Genomic DNA, 27877 nt, shown 5'->3' with positions numbered 1-27877 from the left:
ATAAGCTATTTCCATAAATATCTATGCAAATTTTAAATGCCCAACTGCCTTAGGCGTCTCGTTAGTGGTTTGACGATTTCAATTGATGATTTGACTTTTCTATCAATGATTTTCATGAGATGTCCGGAATTCGAATCAAAGTGTCCGGAATATGAGGCAAAAGTTAAGAAACGTCCGGAATAAGAATCATCAAAAGGCCATACATTTTGATTTATTTTAAATTATTCAAGTTGCATAAGTGTATTCTTTACCCACCAATCGAAAGTTAAAGGTTTCCGACGCTCGATAACATTGAGGAATCATTCAGAATGATTTATTTTGTATGCTCTATGCTGTGTTATACTTCCCTGAGGCCTTAAGTGTCCGTAATATGATTCACAACGGTAAATAAAAAAATACACAACTTTGTGAAAGTGAATAGGGTTCTAGAAAGCAAACAAGAAATGTTATAGCCAGTTTTTGGTTAAAAAAATTATAATTTTTGAATGCAGATTAAACCTTCTTGGGTTCAAACTACATTATAATCAGTTGCATATTCTAAAGGTTTCACTTTAAATCATGAGTATCCAAACGAGGAAGCTTAATATTATGGGCCACGGCACTGTTTTAGCCTCTAAATGACAGTATGTTATTTTTTATACCGGCTGAAATGAGCCAGCCTAGGGCTGCAAATATCTTCAATAATGATAATAATAATAATAATTGTTTATACTATTTATAACCCTATTGTCCTTGAAAAAGTAATATATATATTTTAACTTTTTATGTCATATTATGAACAATTGCGCTGATTGATTCGTGGATGTGAGCACTAAATCATAAAGAGCTATTCCATGTTTTTTTTTTAACTTTCTCCGAAAATTTCGGAGACATTACATTTTATTTTGTAGAATATCGTTACCATCAAAAATTCAACTTTTAAAAATATTCAAATAAAATTATATTTTGACGTCTTTTCAGATAATGTCTTTGTATTTCGATAGCGTAATCAGATAGAGACTTGGTGTATTCAGCAAATTTGTTTCAATTTCTTTAACCCCTCTACCGGCAGCTTCATTTTTTACCGCAAAATGAATATTCAAATCATTATAATTTGTTTGTTTTTAATATTTTTGCACCATTTTTTCACAAGCGCTCAAAAAACTCTGATAGTTTTAGGATCTGTGTCGATATTGATCAATAGTCATTTGGTTTTGAAGATATTCCAAAATTCCTTGGGGACCGATGCGTAACCATAACCTCCCGTTAATTTCTGAGGCTACAGAATTTCAATCGTATTCGGATATTCACTCTTCGGAACAATACATTAATGAGAGTATGTTGTGTTGTGATTAATGAGTATGAAGCAATTTGGTGCAACCGTCTTTAAATAATGAGCATTTATGTTTCTGGAACTACTGGCTGGCCAAATCAAGATCTTAAAAACTTCAAAAACCATCATATCGTAATTTTCGGATATCTCCAAAAAATTTTATTTGATTTGTATGATTTTTTCACAGTAGCTCCTTATTAGCCCGCATTTTATTTTTTTCATAAATTGACCGAAAACAAAATCGCCGGAAAAGATATTTTAAATGGAAAATGTCAGTCCCCCAAGGAACATCGAAATATCTTCAAAACCAGATAACCAATGATTAATATCGACACGGATTCCTAAACTAGAAGAGTTGTTTGAGAGCTTGTGAAAAAATGGTGCAAAAATATATTGAAAAACAAAAAAGTTATAACGGTTTGAATATTTATTTTGCGGTAACAAATGAAGCTGCCAATAGAGGGGTTAATCCCAAGTAACACAGAAAACATTTTCTAGGTCAGCTATCTGAAAATTATGTTATATCTATGTGTTGAAGATAAAATTCAATACATCTACTGTTTTAAAACAGTTCTGGTGATGTTTTAGAAAAATATATATATTCGTCAAACACAGAAACCGTATTTGTGTTATATTTCTGATTGATAAGTGCATATATTACTTAATTAAAGCATTCCCAATAACTAAACTTCAGTCGATCTAAATTTAGTTATAAAGTTGCTTTTGAGAACATATTTCGAACATATCTGTTAGATTGTTTTGATAGAGATGTTATAATTATGCTTTCTCCTGTCAATTGAAAAACATATTTGTCTCTTTGAAAACCCAATTTAGAAGATGGATGCAGCGTAATTGATGTAGCGAAAAAAAATCTGTAGCGAAAAATTAAGCAAAATGGTAATTAATGCAAGCGGAGAGACAAATGATTGAAAATATACAAAAAAAAAATCGTGCGCGAATGAAAATTCGTCTGATGTGTGTGTTTTTTTTTTTAATGACGACCATTACATCTCATTGACGAATATTGACAGAATTTATGTTTGTTGTTTTAAACACGTACTTAATACATATTTAAAACTTAATTCAAACGCAAAAATGCTTCCAATACCCGCGTTTTCTATCCCTTCCAAAGCAATGCCATGTTACAGCACCGGTCATAAAAATCAATAAATGTTGTACTTTCATTTCAAGCGATTGACACGTAGCTGAATTACGATTTTCAGCACGGCAGGTTAGAATGTGTTTGATCCAGCTAAGTAAAAAGCTTGATGTGTTTTAATATTACGTCCTCTTGAATCAAAACATGCAAACCAATTAGTTTATCGTAGGTGTCTAAACCAATAACTATTACAAATTGTTTTTTACCTGCAATGTACGCATTTGATTGAATCCACCATGTTTCTCGCTTGTTCCTTGAGAGGAAAATTTCACACAATGTGATAAATATCACGGATCACAAGTTACAATTGCGCATCTAATAAATGGCGCATCAATTAACACATAGTACAACACTCAGTTTCACTGAAAATCTTTCGTGGTACCTAAAATACAGTACACCATACATGCACAACGGTTGCATTATATTTTGAGTTTACGAGTGTAAACTGATAAAAAAAATTAGCTAAATTTCCTGCAGCTAGACATTTGTTTTTTTTTATTACGCTACTTGAACCACTTGAAGTCAGTGGTTAATAATATTTCAGCTGTCAAAACATTTCAAGCAATAAACAGTTTGCACTTGTATTCAAATACGACAAGTTACGTCTTGATAACTTGATTATAACTTATTGGTCATAATGATGCGTGATATAAATTAGATATAACAAATCAAAATGCTATGAGAAGTATGAAATAGGTTTTGTAGAACATCTAATTGAACTATGAAAGATGTTTTAACAACTTCAGATACTGCGCTTTTTGGGTTATAAAGGCGTATGAAATTTAGTGTTGTACATTCGAACCAAAACAGCGGCGATGTATTAAAGGTGTATTTTGACCTTATTTATGACAAATTTTGTTACTTGGGATATTCAAGACACCATATATAAACATCATCAAACGAAAAAGTTTAACTTTGCCGCGCTACCTGTAAATGTTCCAAGACACCATACTGATACAAACACTTGTTAACACGCTAAATAAATAAGTACACGATTTTTAGCATTCGTCTCACTGTGCATTGGTTGATTTGAAATTCAACAGCAATTTAAATTAAGCGACCAACAAAAACTAGAGCTAGAAGCTATATCTTTCATATACCAGGAGTGTCCCAAATTTGAGACGAGATATGACAACTGCCTTCGTGTTAGTTTTCTTCTCCTCTAGTATCGTTTAGATTCATATTCCGAACACTTAATGCATTCAGTGACTTGAAATACATGAATCAGCCGAAACTCGGGAAATTTATCTCGTACCAAAATCAAACTTTGAACTACAGAGTGAGCTGTTAAAAAGTATGTTGTATTATGTCTTACTCTTATTTTATGTGAAAATATGAAACATAACTTTGCTTTAAATACCGAACACTTAAAATCGGTCTCATATTAGGGGCCTTCCGTAGTCGAGTGGTTAGAGTCCGAGGCTACAAAGCAAAGCCATGCTGAAGGTGTCTCGGTTCGATTACCGGTCGGTCCAGGATCTTTTTGTAATATAAATTTCCTTGACTTCCCTGGGCATAGAGTATCATCATACCTGCCACCAAGATATACGAATACGAAAATGGCAAAGAAAGCTCTCAGTTAATAACTGTGGAAGTGCTCATTAGAACACTAAGCTGAGAAGCAGGCTCTGTCCTAGTGAGGACGTAATGTCAAGAAGAAGAAAAAGATTCCGAACACCTTGACTCAAATTCGAAAAAGCTTCAATATATAGCATCACAAATGATGTTATCTTACCTGGTTGTAACGACCTTGAACTACAGAGTCGTTACAGCTCCTTGAATCTGGTTTGGCGTTAAAGGCATTAAACTTAAGAAAAAAATCATCGTCTTTTCTTGGAAATGTATTGACATATTTCAATTAAATGTTTCAACAAAATGTCCATACAAAACTCGATTATTCGGAATTTGAGCCAAAACGTTAAATTGGAGCAAGAAATTAAATTTTTCATATGACCGTGTCTTACACTAGCGTTCACACGGCCACAATTCGAAAGATTTCAACTCCTCATAGGTGACGAACCCTTCGAGGACACATCACCAACTGACTCGTGCTTCGAATTACTTATAACAAAGATATCGATAAGGCCTTCCCATTGATCTCAGCCCACTCAATTAACACTCGTTTCCTTGTATCTTCCACCCCGCCAGGCTTCGTCGCAGCGCTACTTCAAACAACGCGATGAACAGCACGTCGATCTGATAGGCGCCAACGGAGAAGTGCTAGGGAACGAAATGCGCTACGCCGCGGAAACCACCCAGATGGAGAAGGACGGCACCCGGCCGGAGAATCTGATATCCGAATGGGACAGCCTTTCGGATAGGTTGCGAAAGGCCCGCCGGCTGGGACGGCATTCCACGCCGAAGGAAGCGGCCATCACCGCACCAGGATTACCTCCGTTGGTCGATCGGACCGATGCCCTGTCGAAGAAACCGTTGGATTTCGACCGGGAAGATGAAACCCGGAAGAACGAAACGAACAAGTGGTTGGAGAGTCATTTTGGGAGTGAGTCGAGATCCTCGCGGGGATCCCGAGACGATTTGGATGAAATTGTGGAACCCACGAAGAAAACCTATTTCAATGTGACAATCAAGAGTGGGGACGGGGTTGACGAACGCGGAAGTAGTGGCAATTTGTACAAGGGTCATCAGATGAGTACACCGGCGAAGGTTGTGCCCCCGGAGAGGGAGGAAGCAATTGGGAAGAAGTATTTTCAGGGGGTGAGTGAGTGGAACGACAGGAGCCGGTATGGGCGAGGGTCCAGGGAGAATTTAGTGGACGGAGACGAGTACGGCTATCGGAAAGGGAAGGATTACAGCAGGATGGATGAGGGCAAGAACTCCTACAAGGAAGACTCGGCGTACGTTTCGTCTTCTACGTACTTTACGACACCACGGTCGCCCAAGCCCATGAAGGATAGCAATTTCAATGCCAGGTAAGGTCATTGCGATTGTTGAAAAGGATGCTACTACCGTTATACGCATGATAGTCTCATGTAACTTTTTTTATCCATTTTGTCATCAAATAAGTACAGTTTTGGAAAACACTAACAAAAAGAAAACTTTGTTCTGAAAGGTATACCAAGTCAATGTATTCCATTGTAGAAATTCTACGAAGACTCTAACCACTCGGCTAAAAAAGGCCAGGATGAACCATCCCAATTTTTGATTTTATATTTTAAAACTGGATTTGATTTCTCTTGCAAAACAGCGGAAAGATCGAAGATCCAATTGAATTTCATGAAATTTAATTAGGAATCAATATGAACCCAAGACACAGACAACTCGGTTGCATATTTTGGAACATGGGACAATTATGCGTAGAATGGTTGCAAACACATCGGAGATTTATCGCATGTTTTTCCTTTGTTCCCCCACCCTCAGGTACGCCAGGGACGCTCGTTCAGTGTCACCGGATCGAATCGAGTACGTTCCGGAGGATCGTCCAACGGCCCCGCAGCGCAAGAAAGCCCTAGAAAGAAAGCTAACCAACGGCAGCGGGATGCTGTTGGCGAAGCGAGCGCCACCCGAACCGCAAGTCATCGAGTATGCGCCCCGCAGCCGTTCGATTTCGCCCATTCAGATTCCGCCGGCTGCGACGACCTTGCGGAAGCCTTATCAGAAAACCCGTTTCAGCAGTATTCAAGATCTAAGTCATCATCAGCATCAACAACAACAACAACAGCACGCTTCCCGGGGGTCGGGGGTCAACACACGAGCCCAGAGTACCCCACCAAAGAGCAAAGTCGGTTCGGTCATCGGCAACAGCATTCGGAAGCTCGTCGGCAAGATACGATCCGCCAGTGCCGAGCGCAAACTACGCCTCAAATCATCGATCAAGCACCGTTCGCCCTCGCCGTCCTCGTCGGCCCAAAAACGGAACAGCTCGTCCAGTGCTACCTATCAGCAGTACAACGTCATCGATAGTCACATCGGTGGACGAGGATATTCACCACCACCAGCAGCACCGCAAGGGGCGCAAAACCAGTCTCAGTCACAGCATCAGCGAGTCGCCACAGCTCCGAACGGTGTCAGTCACAAATCGAACGGCAACATTTCCAGACGTGATCGTGATCGGGACCGCTCGGATCCCGTCGTCAACGCTACTAGTAATAATCTCGGTTTCGCCGTCGGTACCGGTGGCCGTCGCGGTTCCTCCGATATAGTGTCCGATATGACGACCAACAGTGGTGGCGTTCCGACGCCGAAGCAGAAGTACTACCTCGGCGAGAATCCCTACGGGGGCAGCATCTTTGGCAAGGAGAATAAGTACGCGGACGGATCGCGGCAACAAGTGCGGGGAAGTGGAGGGGCGGTGGGGGAAGGTCGGGGACAACCGCAGCGCAGTGAAGAACGGATCGTGACATCGTCCCACACGAGGTAAGACAATTAATTTGCAAACGTCGCACTAAGGGATATTTAGACAATCTAGCTGGCCAAAAAAGACATTTTTCGAATTCTTCATGTTCAGCTACAGTTTTTTTTTTCTGTCTGTATCAATGGGCCCTGGGCTAGTTTATTTCGGGACCAACGGCTCTACTTCCCTTCCCTAAAGTTACGATCACTTTTTGGATAATTAAAGAAAAAGTTTCTATAAAATTTAGAAGTTAGTCTATCCGACTGCTGTTATGTTGATCAGTGAGATATGAGCACACCTTTTATGAATCAAGCAGATTTATAATGGTGGCCCACAGTTATCAAACTATAAAAATCAAAAGTACACCCCCAAAAAATGTTTAATTATTCCTCCAGAAGCTTCTGTGAAAAATTGAGCGGATTCCGGCTACTCTAAAAAGGGGCTAAACGAGCTTGTGTCGTGTTTGAAGAAAATCGACTCAATACCGTTTTGACTCATATTCCGAACACTTAAGGCCAACAGTGACTTTAAATGAATCCGATTGGCATAAATTAGCTGATGTTTGTGTAAATTTTAATTTCTTCGCAAATTGTTAGATGTTGGGTGTACCGATAATAATGTTAATTTAATTAGTTTTAGTATTGTTTTTACGTAAAAGTATGGAACAACATTTTGATTCAAATGCCGAACACTGTGTTAAAGGGTGTCCACGATGAAATTGCCACACACAAAATTGATTCGCAAAATTCGAGTTTTCATCCGATCGCCATCAAATTTTCAGGGATTAAAAAATAACTATTAAACTTCATTTTACCATGTTACTCGTATTTTATTTACAGTCCATACGTAAATGCCCGCACCTTGGCCTTAACCCCGGCCATAAGATTCTGCACAACCTGTGAATCAACCGTTTTTTGCATGTAAACCCATACTTTCTTCAGTTCCTCGACTGTCTTCACTACCTTAGGTCGTTTAAGAAGGTGCTGCTTCATAATCGCCCAGTACTTCTCGATGGGGTGGAGCTTCGGAATGTTGGGAGGGTTGAACCTTTTCGGCACGAAATTGACCTTATTGTCCGCATACCACTTCAGCACGTCCTTGGAGTAGTGGCATGAGGCCAAATCCGGTGAGAAGATTGTTGGGACGTTGTGGGTCTTCAGGAGAGGAAGCAAGCACTTCTGGAGGCACTCTTTCATGTACATCTGTCCGTTCATCGTGTCCTGGGTCACGAAAGGTGCACTCCGCTTCCCGCACGTGCAGATGGCTTGGTTGGTTTGACTTTATTAACGAGATTTTTAGCCCTAGACTAGTTCATCTCGGGACCAACGGCTTTACTTCCCTTCCGAAGGAAGTCGTCACTATAATTTTTTACGTCATAAGTGACTATGTCGGGGATGGGATTCGATCCCAGGTCCTCGGCGTGAGAGGCGAGTGTTCTAACCACTACACCAGGTCCGTCCCCTGCAGATGGCTTGCCAAACCAGGAATTTCATCGCAAATCTGGACATCTTCTGAGTGCGGACATGCTCGAGAACGCTGAACTTATCCTTGGCCTTGAAAAACAGGTTGCCGGGGATCTGTTTGAAGTCGGCCTTCACATATGTTTCGTCGTCCATGATGCAGCATTAAACTTTCGTCAGCATGTTGAGGTACAACTTCCTGGCACGGGTTTTGGTGGACTTGTTCTGCTTCTCATCGCGATTAGGGGCCTTTTGTACCTTGAACGTTCGAAGCCCAGCCTTAGTTTTGGCCTTCTGGACAAAACTTCGGCTTAGGTGCAGGATCTTAGCCACATCCCGAACGGAGGCGTTCGGGTTTCGGTTGAAGGCCCCAACTATGCGGTTGTGAATTTTGGTGTTGTACGGAATACTTTTTCCTTCACTTCTGGGCTTCCGATCGGTGGTCAATCGTTCCTCGAACCGCTTAATCACTTCGCGATTCCCAACGTTTTAGTGATGGAGCGATGCGAGAGATCCTTGTTCTCGTGATGAATGCGCAAGATTTTATCATGCACGAGCTGTTCTTTCGACTCCATTTCCGCGAGTTTTGATCACAGGACTTTAAAACTTGCAGGATGTAAATAATACACTATGAACTAAATCCACCTAAATTTTCATTAAATTCTACCCAACGGTTAAAAATTTAGAGCAATTTCATAGTATGGCAATTTCATCGTGGACACCCTTTAATTCTGTCTCATATTCCGAATACCTTGATTCAAATTCCGAACAGCACGAATAAATCGTATTCAAATGAATAATTTCGCAAATAAATTTATCTGAGCTTGTTCTACTGGTCTCAAACTAGAGAATCGTCACTACTCCTGCGGTATAAATTATATTAAAGACGTTAAAATTAAATTGAAATTGATTGCCATTTCCTTGTCATTTGGTGACATATTTCAGCGAAACATTTCAACCAAATCGCCTTACAAAAACCGAGTGTTCGGAATTTGAGACAAAACGGTAGTTGCCCCAAGTTACTTTCAGGTAGTGCTCTGAAGATTTCTTGAAAAGTCAATTTGGCGATTCTTTCATGGACTTCCACCACCAAAAATGTTGTTCATGATACCCTCAAGAATTTAACTTGTATTTTTCTAAGGATAGCAACAAATGTTATTTATGAGATTATATCTAGAAAGGAATTCCTCCAAATATTCTTTCAAATATTCCACAAGAATGCTTCAAGTCCCCTAGGAATACATCCAGGCTGCGGCTTCCTATGGATTTTATACAAGAATATCCGCTTTGAACATCTTTATGAATTCAATTCAGTAATTTATCCAGGGATGCCTCCAATGATTCCTAATATTTAGTTGTTTTAAACTGAAATATTTCTACCACGAATTTCTCTTCAATAATAACTCCAGGGATTGCTTCAGGAATTACCCCTGGAAATCTTGGTAAAATTTCCCAAAGAATTTATCCAGGAATTCCTCCAGTATTGTCTTGAGGGAATTGTCAAGGAAAGTTTTCAGAATTTATTGGAATAATATCAGGAAAATTATGATAAGCAAGAAATCTTATGAAACTTTTTAAGAAATTTCTGACAAACTCCTGCTCGGAGCTCGTAAAGTATTCCAGTACTGTTAGACAAGTCTTAAGGCTCAAGAATCCATCATTCAATCATCAGCAATCATCAAAAATGAAAAACCAGTTTTTTCGTTCAAATTTAAAGAAACCCTCATAGAAATCCATCATTGCATCACAGATAGGCAATGCAATGATAGATTTTCATGAACATTGCTTCGGCATTGAGCAAAAAAAATGAAAATTTGTAAAACGATGATGGTTATTTTCCTCTTAAAGGATATTTTAGATAAATTGCTAAGATAATTAAAACAAACATTCCATCCATGTGTTTCTCATGCAGATTTTTTGAAGAGATTCTTTAAAAATACCTTGAGGTAACCCAAAAAAATATGTGATATTGATCGGGGAGTTACTGGAATAATAACTTAATGTCGTGTGAAATCTTAAATTGAATTTTGGAGAATCATGAAGGATTTACTCAAGAAATTATTCGAGAAATGTTTGAAAGAATAGGAAGAGTCATTTCTGGATGAAAAGCTCGTGTAATTGATCTTAAAAATGTCGGAGAAACTTCGTAAGGAATCCCCGCTTGCGTTTATAGAGGTATTCCTGAAAGAGGTCCTAATAAATTTTCTGCGATAATCCCTGGATGAAGTTTTCAAGCAATTCCATGCTCACCTGAATATGATTTTGCTACTTTTCCCCGAATGTCATTTCCCCAAATGGCCCTTTTTCTCTAAATATGATGCATTTCAAAACTGTACCAGAATAATCTACTAAAAAGAACGATGTGCAATAGGGTTCGGCTAATTTTTAAAAAGTTCTGAAAACCAAAAATTCGTGGGCTCCTCTTAAATTTTTTTTTTTTTTTTTAAATCAAATAATATTAAAAGAGAAACATCAATTTTTGAGCCAAAAACATTGAGATTTAGAGGTGATGCAAGCGACTTAAAGGTGATTTTTTAAGTTATAAAATGTAATCTACAGTGAAGTCTTCATAACTTTATTTTTTACCAATTCCAGAGCTCTTAGTATCAGTCTCTTCAAAACATAAACATAAAATTTGTCTAAAATCAATACTAGTCTAAGTAAAGAGTAGTTTCCTCCATTTTTTTCCTCTGTTTAATATAATAACATTTTTGTTTGACCAAACTTCATAGATACCTAACCGATTTCAAATCTTTTAACATACTTTTGAAGCTAATTTAGTTGTTTTTTAAATTATCAATACAAATAAATTATGAAAACAAAGTTTTGAATCAGTTTTTTTAAACACAAATTGTCCAAAAACTTGATTTTTTAAGGCAAAATACAGATTTTTTCAAACTTTTGCTAGTTAAACGTTAATACCGTAAAACGGGGTAACTTTGATAATGCGGGTAACTTTGATAGTGCGTAACCCACCGCATACTAAACGAAATATCATAATTTCTGTTAATCAGTTAAGCAAAACGAATGCAAAACTAAAGAATATTAGTATGACACTTCATGTAAGAGCGGTTTTCATTTGAATCAAGAAGATTTTAGGCTTTTTATACGAATTTAAAAATTTTACACAATTTTAACATTTTCGAAACGCTTACAAACAATCTGTTCTACGATCACTATTTGATGTAGTTTTGAATAGTTGGCCACTTATCTTTGATAGCCTAGTTATCATAGAACTTGAATACGGTCTCAAATCTCTTAGCGAAAAGCATTTTCACAAACTGGGACCATTTTTGTAATCTAAGTCAGAAATTTCCATATAACGTTAAACGCCTAGAGGTATGCAATGCCATACAAATGTTCGCTATTCATTCAATTTTGTTCGAATCATACTCCATTATCAAAGTTACCCCAAAACAGAAAACCAACTTTCGATTATATGAAAAATTATATATCCAATCAAAATAAATCTTTTGCCAATTTATCGACTGTAATCGATAGCTAGGATGCCAGTACTTGTTTTAAAAATATAAACTGTAAATCCTTGAAACAGCATGCAAAAATATTCAAGTTTTCTTCGAAAAAACTATCAAAGTTACCCCGTTTTACGGTACTCAATAAGCTAAAACTGATTTTTTCATGCAGCCATTCCATGAAAAACCGATCTAGTGGGTCACCGAATTCCGTGCAAATTTGCTATTTTGTTCCTTATCCGAAATAAGGATACACGTATTTTTGGATTTTTTGATTAGGGTGACCATTTCCGAAATAGGGTGACCAGAAAAATCGCGATTTTGCAAAATTTTTATTTTTAAAAAAATTATAACTTTTGAACCGTTTGACCGATTTTCAATCTTTTTGGACGAAATGAAGGCTAAAGATTTTGACTTTTCGGGAAAAATATAAAATTTCACAAAAATTGTGTTTTTACATGAAAAAACTCATTAGTTTCCGTTTTTTCGTGTTTTGAAGGCCTCGGGACCAAATGGGCTATTGCTGCTCTCATTTTTTCTTAAAAGTTCAGAAACTTTTACGTTAACTGTCAAATTTTCAGCGATGTATGTTTTTTAGTTTTCGAGACATATTTTTTTGAAAATAAAAAATCAGTCATATTTCATCGGCACACACTGTAGATCTCAGCGCATTAGATTTGTAATGTTTAAAAAAAATCATAACTTTTGAACAGCTCAACCGATTTCCGATCTTTTTTATGGAATGAAAGCTTAAAGTCTCAATTTTTCAGAAAAAATAGAAAAAAATAGAAAGAATAGAAAAAATGAAAAAAAAAATTTCTAAAAAAAACTAGAAATTTTAATATTTTTTCACGTTTAAACGTATATTTATCAGATTTTTCAATTTTGTCTGAATAGTTGAAATTTCAAGCTTTCATTCCAAAAGAGATTGGAAATCGGTTAAGCTGTGCAAAAGTTATATATTTTTTTTAAACATTACAAATCTAATGCGCTGAGACCTAAAGTGTGTGTCGATAAAAAATGACTGATTTTTTATTTTCAAAAAAAATATATCTCAAAAACTAAAAAACATACATCGCTGAAAATTTGACAGTATACGTAAAATTTTCTGAACAATCAAGAAAAAAATGAGAACATTAATAGCCCCTTTGGTCCCGAGGCCTTCAAAACACGAAAAAACGGAAACTATTGAGTTTTTTCATGTAAAAAACACATTTTTTGTAAAATTTTATATTTTTCCTGAAAAGTCAAAATCTTTAGCCTTCATTTCGTCCAAAAAGATTAAAAATCGGTCGAACGGTTCAAAAGTTATAATTTTTTTAAATTAAAAATTTTGCAAAATCGCGATTTTTCACCCTATTTTGGAAATGGTCACCCTAATCAAAAAATCCAAAAATACGTGTATCCTTATTTCGGATAAAGAACAAAATAGCAAATTTTCACGGAATTCGGAGACCCACTAGATCGGTTTTTCATGGAATGGCTGTATTTATGTCTAACATACCGCTTTCAATGAAATTATATGCACTCGTGTGCAGGCTAGCACAAGAACAATTTTCAAGTTGCTTTGAGTTTGATGCACGTGCACACTACATTGAACATCAACTTCTTCTTACACATGGATTTCATAACAAATTTAATATATTTTCGTCTAAAATTACAGCAGTTAGTGCGTTTGCTATCAGAATCATTAATATTTTTCAGTATGTAGCATATATAACGATTTTTTCGGGGAAATGGTACATTCGGCAAAATAATTTTCGAGGAAATGGTTTTCGGGAAAATGTCGAGCAATCCTATTATAGTATCCAATTGAAATGCATCACTTTTTGGGGAATCGGGTCATTCAGGGAACTGGCATTCGGGGAAAAGTGTCATTCGGGAAAACGGTCATTCGAGGAACTGACGTTCGGGATACGACATTCGGGGTAAAATATCACAATCAGCCATTTGGGATAATTTGTAAAAGGCCGTATTCGCATAACATACAGGAAATCCCATAGAACATGGGACTGTTATGTGAATATACATATATATAAAAAAAGAAAGACACAGACACCGTCTTCAGCCATTTAGCTGCACAGACTGTAACTCAACTCAAGACAACGGACAAGCACGCTCCAGTGCAGTGGCACAGCCGAGAAACATCCCTGACGAAAAGTTCCAATGGCTGAAGAGGGAATCGAACCCACACCTAATGACACTATGCGCTTAAATGCCTGACGACCACGAGGCCCACATGGGTGGATATGCGAATATGCAGCGGAACAGAAATTTTCAGGACCATAAGGTGCATCATAAAAAAAGCATGTGCCTTCTAGTTTTAGAGGACTGTTGGACACAATTTTATGATATCGATGGCCCGACTGTTCCATAACCATTACAGCTTTATTGGATAATGTTTTCTTGACTACTGAAAATTAGTAGTACATATTATGTCCTATCAATAACTGACAATAAAATGTAAGACCGCGAGCATTTTAATGCTTACTGGAAGGAATTCGGTCAAAATCGCCGTTTTTCAGAATTATATTAATACCAAATAACAATTATGCCAAACGACTGTTATGCCAAATGGTATTATGCCAAACAACGCTATACTAAACGGCATTATGCAAAATAGTATTATGCCAAACGGGGTAGCCCCGAAAATAGAATAGATGTTGAAGCCTAGCGGGAGGAGTATCACCTTTTCAACTAGCATATTTTTGTTAACCTATATGGAATTGAAACGATTAAAATTCACTCTGTCCCTGTGATAGGTCTGGCCACAATCATTCAGACTATCAGAACAGCTACACTATCCAATCAGTATTGTGCTCACCGATGAAAGGCAATAAAACCAATTATCACTAGAATAGGAGGGAACACTACAGTAGTCCCTGGGAAAACTGTGATCCCTGTGGACTGAAGGTAGTAACGCTGGAGTGCTCAAGGGCTTCTTAGAGCAAATTTTGGCGAAATTTCCTAAATATTCCACAAAAAAACGCTGGAGGAGTTTCTGGATCAATTCCTCTGAAAACAACTCGCACAAAAATGACAGTTTTGCGTGTCTCAAGGATCAAATTATGTGTCTCTTGTAGTTTTGGGGTTGCTGAATCTGATGCCATTCTCAGAAATGTTCCAGCACGTCACAATTTTTAGTTACAGGTCGCCAAAGTTGTATAAAACAACGGTTTTCACTGATGTTTACATGAAATTTAAAGTATGATTCATCAAACATTTTTTGTGATCTAATCCACCAAGCATGCAATATATGGCTTTAACTTTCATTTCAAATTTTCATTTGATTGAAATTACACTACCGTCAAGCTACCATTCACCGTGCATTTAAGAAAAATTTGCACTTCAAAAAATTATATAACTTTTCCAAATAATTTGAAGCGTATTAGAATACCACTACGTTGCGTACAATTATATAATAATTCAGGGAAAAATCTAAAACTAGTGATGCATAACTAAAAATTACTCAAAAATTATGTTTGAAAATCTCATGTTAAGGTCGCCTCGTACCGTTCTATGTCACCATTCACCGTGCGTATAGATTTCGCCATGATTTAATTTTGTTTCTTGAAGAAACGTTGTTGATGGAGCAACTATGTTGCTCATAGTGAGCACACTCATTTTTAAGACTGTTCAAATCTTCATTTACAATAAAATCCATAAAAAGTTTAAAAATTGGCTAAATAATTATTTTTTCATTAAAATCGTTAAAGGAGGTTTGACTGTTTTGTCCAAATCATTCCATATTCACTCAAAAACTAAATATGAAGTAGTTTAATGACGATATAACAATAAATCTAATATTACCGAATAATTTAATGCCTTTTACACTAATGCACGGTAATAGGAACCATACATACTGAGAGGGATCCATTCACCGTGCACTTGGGTTTCGACTGAAACACAATATAAAATTCTAATTTGCATAAACTCTCATTGCTCATACGATGAAACTAATAGTATCCACAATGAAAACTTGTTGAAATTTAAAAAAATCATACTCTATCGTTTAAATAAAAAATGTGAATTTTTGGTGTTTCTACTAAGAGTGTTGAAAAATCTCATTATCAAACAGAATTCACATGATTTTTACTACATAAACTAGGTTTTTCAAAATGCTTTGTGACAAAAACTACTTCATTTCATCAGTTTTATCTTATTTTGCTGACAAAAAAATAATTTGTGAAAATTGTATGAATATTCTGTAGGGATTTGTATACGTGCACGGTGAATGGAGGCCGCACGGTGACTGGTGACTTAACGGTATTAAATTTTGATTAAATCGATTTTTCCAACATGCTTGCAGTCTCCATACAAAATTCTTCGTTTCTCTTATATGAAAAAATACAATACTTTTCGAAACCATCAAAAAATAACTTTGAAGCATCGAAAGTATTATGAACTTTGTTGATAATAATTGTTAGGGACCGTCCATAAATGACGTAGCATTTTTTTGCCACTTTTCGACACCCTTCCCCCCATCGTAGCCTATTTTTTCCCATACCTAATACATGATGCGTAGCAAAATCGTAGACGGTCCCTTATACACATGAAGTTTAAATTCTGTGGCAAATTGAGCGAATAAATTACCATACAAGCAGGAAAGCTTGCATGCAAGTTGGCTAAAATAGCCAAATTTTGCATTTTCAACAGTCAATATCTCAAAAACTAGACGTGCTATGATATTGTTGGAAACGGCAATGGATTCAGCAACCCTTAATTTAGTAAATAGCGGTATTTTTGCGCTGGAGACAAAAACGTGTTCCGCAGTGAAATTGACGAAAGAGTCTGTAGAGAAATTTATTGAAGGATCTCTGGAGGAGTCCATGAAAGTGTTCCAGAAGAAATCTCTTGAGAAATTACTAGAAGTACACATTTCCGAGAGAATTATGTAAAGAAAATTTCTGAAGAACCTGTGGAATGGTCGCACAAGACTGAAGATTTTCTGGAGCTTTTATAAATTAAAAAAAGAATTAGCTTATATTCGCATTTTTTTTTTCAAACCTTGAAAGCTGAGTATGAACAATTATTCCCAAACTTGTCATATACAGAACATTATGTCAAAATCTGAGTAAATTTTAAAAATGAGTTTTGGCCAACAATATTCCCGGAATACTCCTTAGTGCGCCTCTTTTGCTTGTTGCCTTTAATAGAATCGAATCGAAACCGAGACGATTGACTGCGGCTCCGACGCCCGACGACGGTCGGTCGTGTCACATAAAAACAAGTGAGGAATTTCTTTCGATTTTTTTTTGCTCTGGTCTTGTTATGAATGTGCTGTAGGTACACAAATGTGTAATATGGAGGGACGCCCCCGCATGGCGCGAATTTTGTTTGCTCCGTTGCTGGCTGCTGCGGTGCAAATTGAAAACTAATCCTTTGATTTTAATCTTTTTTTCGGAATGGGTCGTCGTATGGCCGCTCGCGATGCAAGTTATGTCAGAGCAGCAGGTTTTTGCGTCGCCGTTGTTAATGATCTTTTGAAGATCGAATTCTACATGTGAATGGAATCTTCTCTGGGCAGTGGCTATGAAATTTAAACGTCCATTGTCCTGTTCAGATAGTCAGTAATGAATTACGTGATCTTGACATCTATACCTAAGCATTTGTGATCTTGACATGAATTTCGAATATTGTGATTTTTTCTCAGTTTCACTTTATTTTTGTCGCAATGTTTCTTTAGACAAATTCCCCAGAAATGACATTGTTGTTCAAAATTTTGTTTGAATTAATCGTTGAACCCTAAAAGATTTACCTGTTGTTTATAGGGAAACATCATTAATAATCATTGAAGGTATACTAAGAAAACAAAGTTACCTAAATTCTGTGATAATTCTTAAGGAATTTGTCAAAAATATAAATTTCAACAACTTTGGCGGAATTCTTTATATAATCCCCAAAAAAAACTGTAGTCATTGTTGTAGAAAATTAAATGGAATACATGAAAGAATTTCTCTTCTTGAGGATTACTTAGCTTTATCCGGCTCTATAGAGCAGTAACATGACTAAAGTTTGGAGATGACTCCTCGATGAATGAAAGGCTGCATCCTTTTTTTTTGTGACTCAAACCTACTTGTGTAAATCCTCCTTAGGTACCTATTGCCCATTTTAACGACGCATTCAGTCAACTGCATACCAATTTTATTAGACTCCCAAAAAAATAGTTTCCCTTTCTTTTACGAACTCTTGTCTAAAGCTATAGCACAAACAAACAGACATAACACTCGAATTGATTTCATGGTGTAGCATTGTAGTAGTTGACCTATTGCTCACTAGTGGCGCTCGTATCGCTTTTATTCAAGTTTGACGTCTTCCCAATACCGCCACCTAGTAGCCGGATGGCTCCGTGGCTCAGTATTTACAGCATTGGGCGTTAATCTTTGCGGTACTATTGTTTAAAATTGATAATTGTTCCCGCTGTTGTGTCTGTTTATCTGTGGCCAAAAGTTACGCGATGACAGTGCGTTAAAAAGGCGATGGAAATTGAAGTCGCAGTCAATTTCAGCTATCCAAATTCAGTAATAAGATGGTTAGCGCTATCCTGTCCGAGTTCCATCAGTAGTGGGCCGTTCATTCGTTCAATCAGGTACCCGACGATGGTGGCAAAACGGGTTATTTTCGTTTATGGTTACCCTTTGATTGTTTTTATACTACTGGACGCACACACGGTTGAGGAGCATTTAAATATCAATTTGCATTTTTTCTTGTCTCACTGTCGCATGCGCTCCACCTCTCACTTTTTTTGATCGTCATATATTTTTGCTATTATTATTGTTGTTTGGTTAGCTACCATACCAATAAGTAAACAAGTGTGCTCGCGAAGTGTTGATTTTTTTCAACGATTTGTTTTGTTTATTCGATTGGAAAAAATCAACGGGACGACAAAGTGGTTCCAAAGTCACCTCAGCTCTATCATTGTATGGTTTGACATAGGACTACGTCATCAATAAAAGAAAAGCAAAACGATCAGTATTGATTCTTTTATAAAATCAATAAAAAGAATCGATGTAATTTACTAGATTGTACGAAACTTGTGCAAACGAATAGTTTCATTAATTTCTTGATTATAATTATTCTTAAAATTCAAAATAAATTCAATTCGAAATACATCAATAATTTCATTTTCGATAAGTCAGTAACAGTATGGTAAGGGAACTGGGGGTAATTTTCCCATAGGGAGCAAAACGCGCAACCCTCGATTTGGACGAACGATTTGATTTAGAATGTTTTTTCACCCTATTTTATAGAATATCGGTAAAAATTATATATTTTGTTTTTCTCAAGAAAATCGTAAATAACGTATAAAAACGTTTTTCACTGTTTTCGTTGCAATTTTGTGCAATTTTCAAGGTCATTTTCTAGGGCGATAAATAACCAAATTTCTGAAACTATCGCCGAGAGCCAACTTGTGCAGTGTCATAGTTTGTATTTGATGCAAAAATATCTTAAATTTGTCTTTAAAAAGCTTATCGAAGAACTCAAACTTTAATAAACTAGCCCACCACTATTTCATAACACCAAAACAACCGTTTAAATTCAAATTCCACCAAACGTAATGCCACGCTGAAGTAACGCACAAATTGGACATTAAGGCTGTAAACCGTTTCACCAATTCGTTAACTATTAGTTAAAATTTGACATTTCAATAGTTATTTCCCCTCAAATGATAAAATTGAACTTCGCGGTCGGCCCATTTGAGCTTTGACATTCGAGTAGTTATTTCAGAACAAAGTTGACAGATGGATAGTTATTCTCAAATTCACGGCAGCAGAAAATAGCTTTCGAACTGTCAAGTTTAACCATGCTCCAGAGCAGGGTTATTTATAACCGGAGGGGAAATAACTCTCGAACTGTCAAATTTTAACTAAAAGTTAAACGAATTGGTGAAACGGTTCACAGCCTAAATTGGAATTCAACCTTACAAATGCGCATTTTTCGCATCAGCATGTATACATTGTTGAACAATACCATCTGAACAAACGCCCGGATGCGCCCGGAACATATATGCAAGCATGATTGTGTGCGTACGTTTATAGCACGAGTAAAGCCAAACTCATGCGGGGCGTTTTACCTCGCAAAACAATGCATATGCAGGTAATCAAGCATTTTTTAAATTGAGTTTTAAACTCCAGAAAAGCATAATGCATAGTTGTTTCTACTATTAGATAGAAAACATGTTTGTTTATCTGATCATAATTTAAAAAATATCATAAAATAATGTTTTTCACATCTAAAATCGCTGTTTTCCCTAACGTGGGCAAATTACCTTAGTCCCCCTACACAAATTAAGTAACGCTAGAAACCGAGATTTTTGACAACAACAATATTACAACTTCACCGCGCACACGTTACGTAATTTGTGTACGATGCCTAAATCTCACTTGTTTTTCACTATATCAGGTCTGGTAGCGAATCACTTTTAAGTTGCAGTCTCTTTTTTGAAGGCATTTCTACTAATGTTATTACTTTTTCCGACAATGACTAACTATTTTCAATGAATTAATTACCCACTACGCGTGACAAATTTTGAGTGAAATTATGAAAAAAGATTCCAACCCACGACTCATCTAGTATGCTAGATGAGTGCTATACTAACTAAGCTATCGAGCCACTTGGTAACCGATGGTTTCGGGCTAAAGTTTCGAGAGCAGTTATACATCAGCTATTTCGGAAGTTTGGCTAAGTAGTGAATGAACCCTAGGACTATTCTATAAATCTATACACCCGTCATATTAATTGTGACAGACGTTCCACACCCTTTTCATTGCTGAAATATCTTCAATGATGTTCTATAAGCTTCATATATACTGTTTGTTTACAAATAGCCTAAGTGACGTTTATTCAAGAACTGTACAATTCCTCAAAACAGTATAAGAATACAGAAATGCAATATATTTGATAAGAGAAGTATTTAAAAAATAGTTCTAGGTGGTATAGAACTGAATGATATTTCTAATGTAATGAACATAACAAATCAGTTCATCTTATAAGCTCAAGTGTCAAATCTGGCAAAATCCGGTGACTTGAAAATGGCTCTTAAAGATTATATTTCTTGCATTGTAAGGCATCTCATATCAAATGAATGACTACATTAAAAGGGCACACAGAAACCGCTGGAATCAATTACTGTACACAAACACTATGATATTTTTCGAAACAGAATATTGACTAAGCCTTGATTTTTCCATAGAAATAAAGTTTCCTCTAGAATTAATTACAAAATGGCATATAACAGTGGTGGTCAATTTGCGAACCCGCAAGCCGCATGAGCACCCCTCAACTGTGGAACATTATTTCGTAGAATACACAAAAAAGTTGAAATGATTTTAAATTGTGTTTAGAAGTAGGGCCTCGTGGCCGTGCGGTTAGTGTCTTAGGCATTTAAGCGCATAGTGTCATGGGGTGTGGGTTCGATTCCCGCTTCAGCCATTTTTCGTCAGGAATGTTTCTCGGCCGTGCCATTGGAGCATGCTTGTCCGTTGTATAGTGTTAAGTTACAGACTGTGCAGCTAAATGGCTGAAGACGGTGTCCGTGTCTTTTCTTTTAAAGTTGATCTTGTACGTTATAAACCACTCTTATGAATTTAACAGAAATGCGCAGGATCCCCGAGACCCGAAAAGAATCTTCAGGTGTCCGGTAATAATCCTTAGGAACGCACTAGAACTCTGAAGTAGCTTGTTAAGAATCCTCAGGACCTTGCTAAGGGATCAGATAGAAATTGACGGCTACACAAGGGCCTGCTAAGAATTTTGCAGATTTTGCTTGGATTCCGCTGTGATATTGCTGAAAATTCTATTTTCTCCTATGGAAATTCTCAAAAGCTCATGAACTTCCTGGAATACCACTAACAATTCGCTGGAAATAAGGTATAAAACATTGTGAGCTCACGACCATCTAGAAAACAAAATCGGTGGGTAACAAAAATGGAGCATGCCTAAAACGGAATTCCACTGTACTTCCAAAAAATAATTTCTTGACCAAGCACAGAGAACAGACGGTCAGCGTGTGTAAACCATTGTACTGGTCATTTCAAAGTGTGTCGTTATGCTCCTGTTACGTGGCGCTGTCGTCAGATTGAGAACGCCACAAATTTGCCGCTTTTTACACTTTGGCGCTAGTGTCGATATCAAAACTTGCCACTTGTCGCTAGCGTTGCTTTGTGTGCTAATGCATTTTGACGTTCACTAGTGACATCGTGTTGTCGAAACGAGTTTGTATATCGGGCAGTCTGCGTTGGCGGCGCTGATGGTTGATTCGAACCTTTACACATGGTTCAGATGAAATTTTGTTCGAGCCTCCATGTCTGTTCTCTGTGATTTAACTATTCGTTATTTATATAAATATTGCATTGTTAAGAATTTTACAAGCATATTCGGATTCAGGGAGCTCAAATTTATCATATAGAGTTGTTTTGAAAACTAACAATAATAGCATTGACAAGTAATCAATTTCACCCCGAAATGAGATCCTCTGATTTTTTTATTTTAGATGTATTTGTTAACACTAAAATGACATTTGTTAGGAAATTTCGTTACATAAGTCGATGAGGCTCACCTTCGTACTTGTTTTCCTGCATTTAGTTGTTTGGCATTGTGAACATTATAGAAAAGAGACTGAAAGAACCGTGAAAAATGATCAATTTCACCCGAAATTACGGTAGTTATTTTCATGAAAAGACTAAATCACCAAATAAGTAAAACATATTCTTATTAGTCTAATTGCGAAGGTTATTTATTGCATTTCTCTTAAACATTATTTGTTTTCATAACACTAGACTGCGAAAGCCAGTCTGTATGTACACCTAAATTTTTAATTTTCAATACTTAACATTTCGTATGATCAATGGTCCTGAATAGTTTGTTTGTTCTTCAAAGTTTTTATGACTTAACATTTACTCAAACAAATTGATTGAAATGTTTCTTTTATTAACATTTATTTAACAAAGCAGTTGCGAATTTCTCCAACATTGTAAAAGTTTTCCGTACTCCGTTATAATATTCTTTGCAATTTCTCATCGTAATAGGTTGTTTTTCATAACAACAACCCGTCATGGAATGGCCTACTTTCCCAACCTGTCGTATGAGTCTATTATCCAACTGAAAAACTTTTGGTAATGACTCATTCCGCAACGCATTTTAGTTGCGTAATGGTTCATTACGCAATGCTGTTTAGTAACGTAATGAAGCACATGTGATTTATAACTATCATTCTTAAAAAACAAAGTGGTCTACTCCAGAATTTAAATCCAGAAATCGTTCCTCGAAATACTTCCAGTTTCTACAACGAGCACCTCAAGGATTTTTTTAATCCCTGCCAAAAAAATCACAGCAAAAAGAATTCCTTCATTTATTGCTTCAAGAGTTATAAGAAAGACCTTACTGAGAAATTATAGGGATTCCTCCATGTATTTTTTTAAGATGAATTGTTCTGCGTAATTTTTCAAGAATTTCCTTCGTTCATTCTTCTCAGATATTCAAACAGAAATTTTATAAATACTGTTTCTGATTTTTTAAAGACTTCACACTCAATTTAATGTGAGTAGACTGAACAATTTCATCACAAACTACTTAGATTGTCAAAGAACTCCTACAGGAATAACTCTGAGATTTTTTCAAGCATGCAATTAGGAAATGCACTAGGAACATATTGCCTTAAGGTTTTCCTAAGAAATTTCTCTTGGTATTCTTTTAATTTATTTGCTGAAAATAGTTTTTTTGAAATTATTCTAAAACTTGCCCATAAATACCTTTTGAACTACTTCAAAAAAAGAATTCCTCCGATAATTGTAATTTGTTTGTAAATTTAAAATATTTCGCTTGTTTTTTTTTTTTTGAAACTTTCTTCCTGAAAAGAAATTACTCTAGGTAATAAAAATATCATATAACGATTCAAGAAAATTTATCCAGACAAATATTTGGAAATCTATGAAAGATTTTTTCAAGAACGTAATTTACAGAATCACTTCAGAAACCCTTCCTCCATTTCTTAAGGAATTCTAAAAAAAATCCCCAAAAAAATTAAAACTTCCAGGAAATCTTCCGGAAAAAATATTCTCATTTACACTGCTCACACTATTATGGGTCACCTTGTCACGATTATTAGCCACTCTGTTCAACACGCATTTCAAATGGAAATGACCCATAATAGTGGGTGACCCATGATAGTGTGACCACTATAATTTAATTTCAAATAAGAATGACATCTCTAAAACGAATCGTATTCGTTGGTCTAGTAATTAAAATTGTAGTTTCCCTAGGAACAATTTGTCATGATCGATGGAAGAACCCTGAATGGAAAGTTTATGGAAGAGTCACAGAAAAATTACCAAGAGTACTGTCTGAAGAAATTCCTTGAACAAATATTAAATTGATTCCAGAAAATACATTGACGGTATTCTTGAATCAATCCTTGAAAATATTCTGAGTTCATTTCCTGAAGGAGTTCAAGAGGAAATACTTCATAACATCTATTGAAGCGAAGCAAATTGTCCAGAAGGTAAACTAAGAACAAATCGTGGAAAAATCTCTAATGGAATCCCTAGATGTTTTCCTGTGGGATTTTCTGTTGAGTTTTTATCAGGAATACTTGCTAGAGCAAGAGAAATGCCTGGAGAAATTCGGGAGTTTTTTTTCTGGAAGAAATGCTGGTGGAATTTTTTGAGAAACTGTATGAAATCGTTATAATCCATTTCAATTGACAAAACTGAAATTTACTATTAAAAGGAACTCTACTAATCAAAACTTTTCAATCTGGAAATTTCCAAGGCGTTGAATGGTCAACAAATTGAACTAAGACATGTTTTGAACTCCACTTGGCTCACCGTGAAAGCAAAAGGAGGAAAAATGTTTTTCATAGTTTAAAGTTTCGTACAGAAAAGAGTGCAGAGACTGTGTAAATTTGTGAATAAACTTTTGAAGTCCCTTGAAATCCTGACTACTCCCATGGTTACTTGGATACATCACTGGACCTATGGGGCTCTGCACAAAAATCATCGATATCTTTCACTCTTCCATGAAATTAGTAAACAACAAGGCCAATACGTCAAAATCCCATACAAAATCAAAATATATGCCATATTTATATTACCAGCCCTACTACAGTCAACTCTTTACATCTCGATATCGAAGGGACCGTCGAGATAGGGAGGGATCGACACAAAGAATAAATTTTTAATTAATACTAGATTGAAAATCACTCCGTTATCAGGAAAATTGAAAACAAACATGTTGGAGGCACCACACAGCGGACAACAACAGCGAACGAGAAAACAAACCACAAAGCAAACGGACCGGAGAAAGAACAAAACACCGGTGTACTTCTCAACAGTACTCGAACGAATGATATTTATTTACATTCAACTTAGCATAAACAATAACAACACTGACAACACGTTCATAGTGTACTCATACAATTAAGTTATCTCGATACGAGGAGGGATGATTGAAACATACACTCAACAAAACAAACGTCATTTCGTCTTCGCAAATTGTTTTAAATCCCTGAAATCTAGTCTAGTAATCTTTGAAAATGGGCATATCGACATACGGAGAGAAAAACGGGAATGAAAATCACATCGAGATAGGGAGATATCGAGATGAGGAGAGTGAAAGTGTATGCAGAATGAAAGGACCGAAAAATCGACACAAGGAGAGATATCGAGATGTAGAACATCGAGATGTGAAGAGTCCAGTGTAGATTAAATCGAATCAAAAACTCGATTGCAGAAATTCTATTCACTCGACTTTTAGTACCTTAAATATCAATTCAATAAACCGTTTGTTCGCAAACAATAATTGATTACCAGAACATCGCTTTAAAACTGCCCAACGCTCGAACACCTGCGTCATTCCTTACATCACGACCTTATTCTCGCATCTAACTGACTGAACGGTTTCCCACGTTGTTGATTGTGGGCCTGAAGTCCGAACACAGAAGGAATGGGAGGTCCCCCCGATGTTGCGGGGACAAATGAATGATTGATTTTTGAGCACCTACAATTCGGTGTCTAGTTGCGCTTAGAGACCCATAGGGTAGAAGCACCGGTTTTGGTCCTATATGTCAAATTATCTAAACTGTGCAGAAACCTTTTTACGTATTGAAAATCTCGATAGTCAATATAGATCACCAAAAAACAGTTTCGGTTAGATATTTAGCTTCGGTTCCTAAATTGGCAATCTTATTTATTTCATACGGTAGTGTCCAAATTTAGAACACCCTGACCAGAATAGGAGTGGGATTTCAAATTAAAAAGAAAATGAATTATTCTTCAAACATTTCGGACAAGTAAATGAATGTAGTTCTATCATGTGAATGTGTTCTAATGACCACGAAATGTTTCATGCTGATTTGGTGATATGGCCAAATCCGGCACATCTACCCTACCGCTTGAATGTCCGTTCATATGCATCAAATCTCGCCATGTAGAGGGTGCTAGAGATCGCGTGTGGGATTCGAGAAAAGTGTCCAGCCCCTTCGGACTTTGTCGAGATTTTGCAGGTTTTGGGGTTGACCGGGTGGACAAGTGACACCAACGCATTCACTAGCAATGTCGCCACTTCGTCTCCCTCGATCTACCGAACTATTTTGCACATTGAAATACATGACAACTAGCAACTGGCAATCGCACTAGCAGCAGCAGCAATAACTATGCAAATTTGATCTGGGCCAGAGATGGTTGATTAGATCCCAGTTGTGCCATTTGCATTGGTGTAGTGCAGATTGGACACTTGGATTGGATACCATTTTTTATGGGTTTGGAAATATGATACCTCTGACACTGATTGCGGGATTCATTGAGACTTGTTGGAAATTGATACTTTCATAGAGTCAAATTAGTAGAGAAGTAAGACTAATCGCGTTGACGCAATCCTAGACATGACAGTTGAGTTCTTGTCTACAGAAAATTGAAATTTTTCTTGAACTTCTTCTTCTTCTTGGCATAGCGTCCTCACTGGAACAAAGCATGCTTCTCAGCTTAGTGTTCAATGAGCACTTCCACAGTTATTAACTGAGAGCTTTCTTTGCCACATTTGCCATTTTCGCATTCGTATATCGTGTGGCAGGTACGATGATACTCTATGCCCAGGGAAGTCAAGCAAATTTCCATTACGAAAAGATCCTGGACCGACTAGGAATCGAACCCCAACACCTTCATGGGGACCTTAACTGGGATTTATTGCTCAGAAAATTTGACTACTGCATCGAATTGATTACTCATTTCGATAAAATTTTCCATATTATACTTTTCACCCTAGGAGAGAATGATGCACACAGGCATATTGCAGCGGTTGTTGTTTGATAAAGCAGTGTTGCAAAAATGTCAAACATTACGACCACAAATTGATGCTTGTTTCTTCAAGCTGTTAATTACTGACTACATATGCAAGATCAGCAGATTAACACCGTAAACAAAGTCTCGGCGATCAGAGTTGCTAATAAAACTTGTCCGCTAGTTGTTAGTTCTCTCGTAGCCATTCAATCGTAAAGGCAGCGTACCCGACTTTGCGATTCATAAAATTTCCGATTAAAAATCGCCTCTCGTTATAATCGGAAAACCGGTCCTGCTCTCGGACCCCACCACTTTCCCGCACGATCTCCCGTATGCGGGGGCGATCCAATCAACTGGCTTCAGCTCAGCATGCGGCGATGATGACCATTGTGCCCCATCTCACTATGGGCCAGAAATCAAAATCTTACGATGAAATCATCGGTATGTCAATGTGAACGTAGTACATATCTGAAATAAAAGAAATGCAAATTCTAGATTTGTCCATTGATTTTACAATGTACCCATAATGTGTACTATTTTGCATCTATTTTCTACTACTATTACTAGTATGCCTTGCAATCAGTTTAAGGAAGCCTACACACTGAAATGAAGATGCATCGAAGCCCAACCTAAAATTTTGAAGAGCACAAATCAGGTTCTGAAGGAAAATTCTCTTACTCTATTCTCAGGTTCTGAGGGCAAATTCAATTCATAATACAGGTCGGACTCGATTATCCGGAGACTCGATTATCCGGGGACTCGATTATCCGGGATTCGATTACAGCGGGGATTTGCTGGTTGGAACACGATTGCCTTCCATCTAGCGAATCCGACTCGTTAGTTGGAA

At 36.8% G+C, this 27877-nt stretch overlaps 1 protein-coding gene across 7 annotated transcripts in view; it reads left to right on the top strand.

The window, feature by feature from the left end:
* The window catches only part of LOC110674718, a 409506-nt gene that overhangs the window by 362580 nt on the left and 19049 nt on the right, over positions 1 to 27877 (top strand). For all 7 annotated transcript variants that reach the window (XM_021838803.1, XM_021838795.1, XM_021838790.1 and 4 more), the window contains 2 exons: positions 4620 to 5404; positions 5853 to 6848. In XM_021838803.1, coding sequence (XP_021694495.1) covers positions 4620 to 5404; positions 5853 to 6848 — 1781 coding nt within the window. The remainder of the gene's footprint in view (positions 1 to 4619; positions 5405 to 5852; positions 6849 to 27877) is intronic.

The sequence above is a fragment of the Aedes aegypti genome, chromosome 1 (genome assembly GCF_002204515.2).
Source record: "Aedes aegypti strain LVP_AGWG chromosome 1, AaegL5.0 Primary Assembly, whole genome shotgun sequence".
NCBI classification, from domain to species: domain Eukaryota; kingdom Metazoa; phylum Arthropoda; class Insecta; order Diptera; family Culicidae; genus Aedes; species Aedes aegypti.
This window is presented reverse-complemented; position numbering and strand designations above follow the sequence as displayed.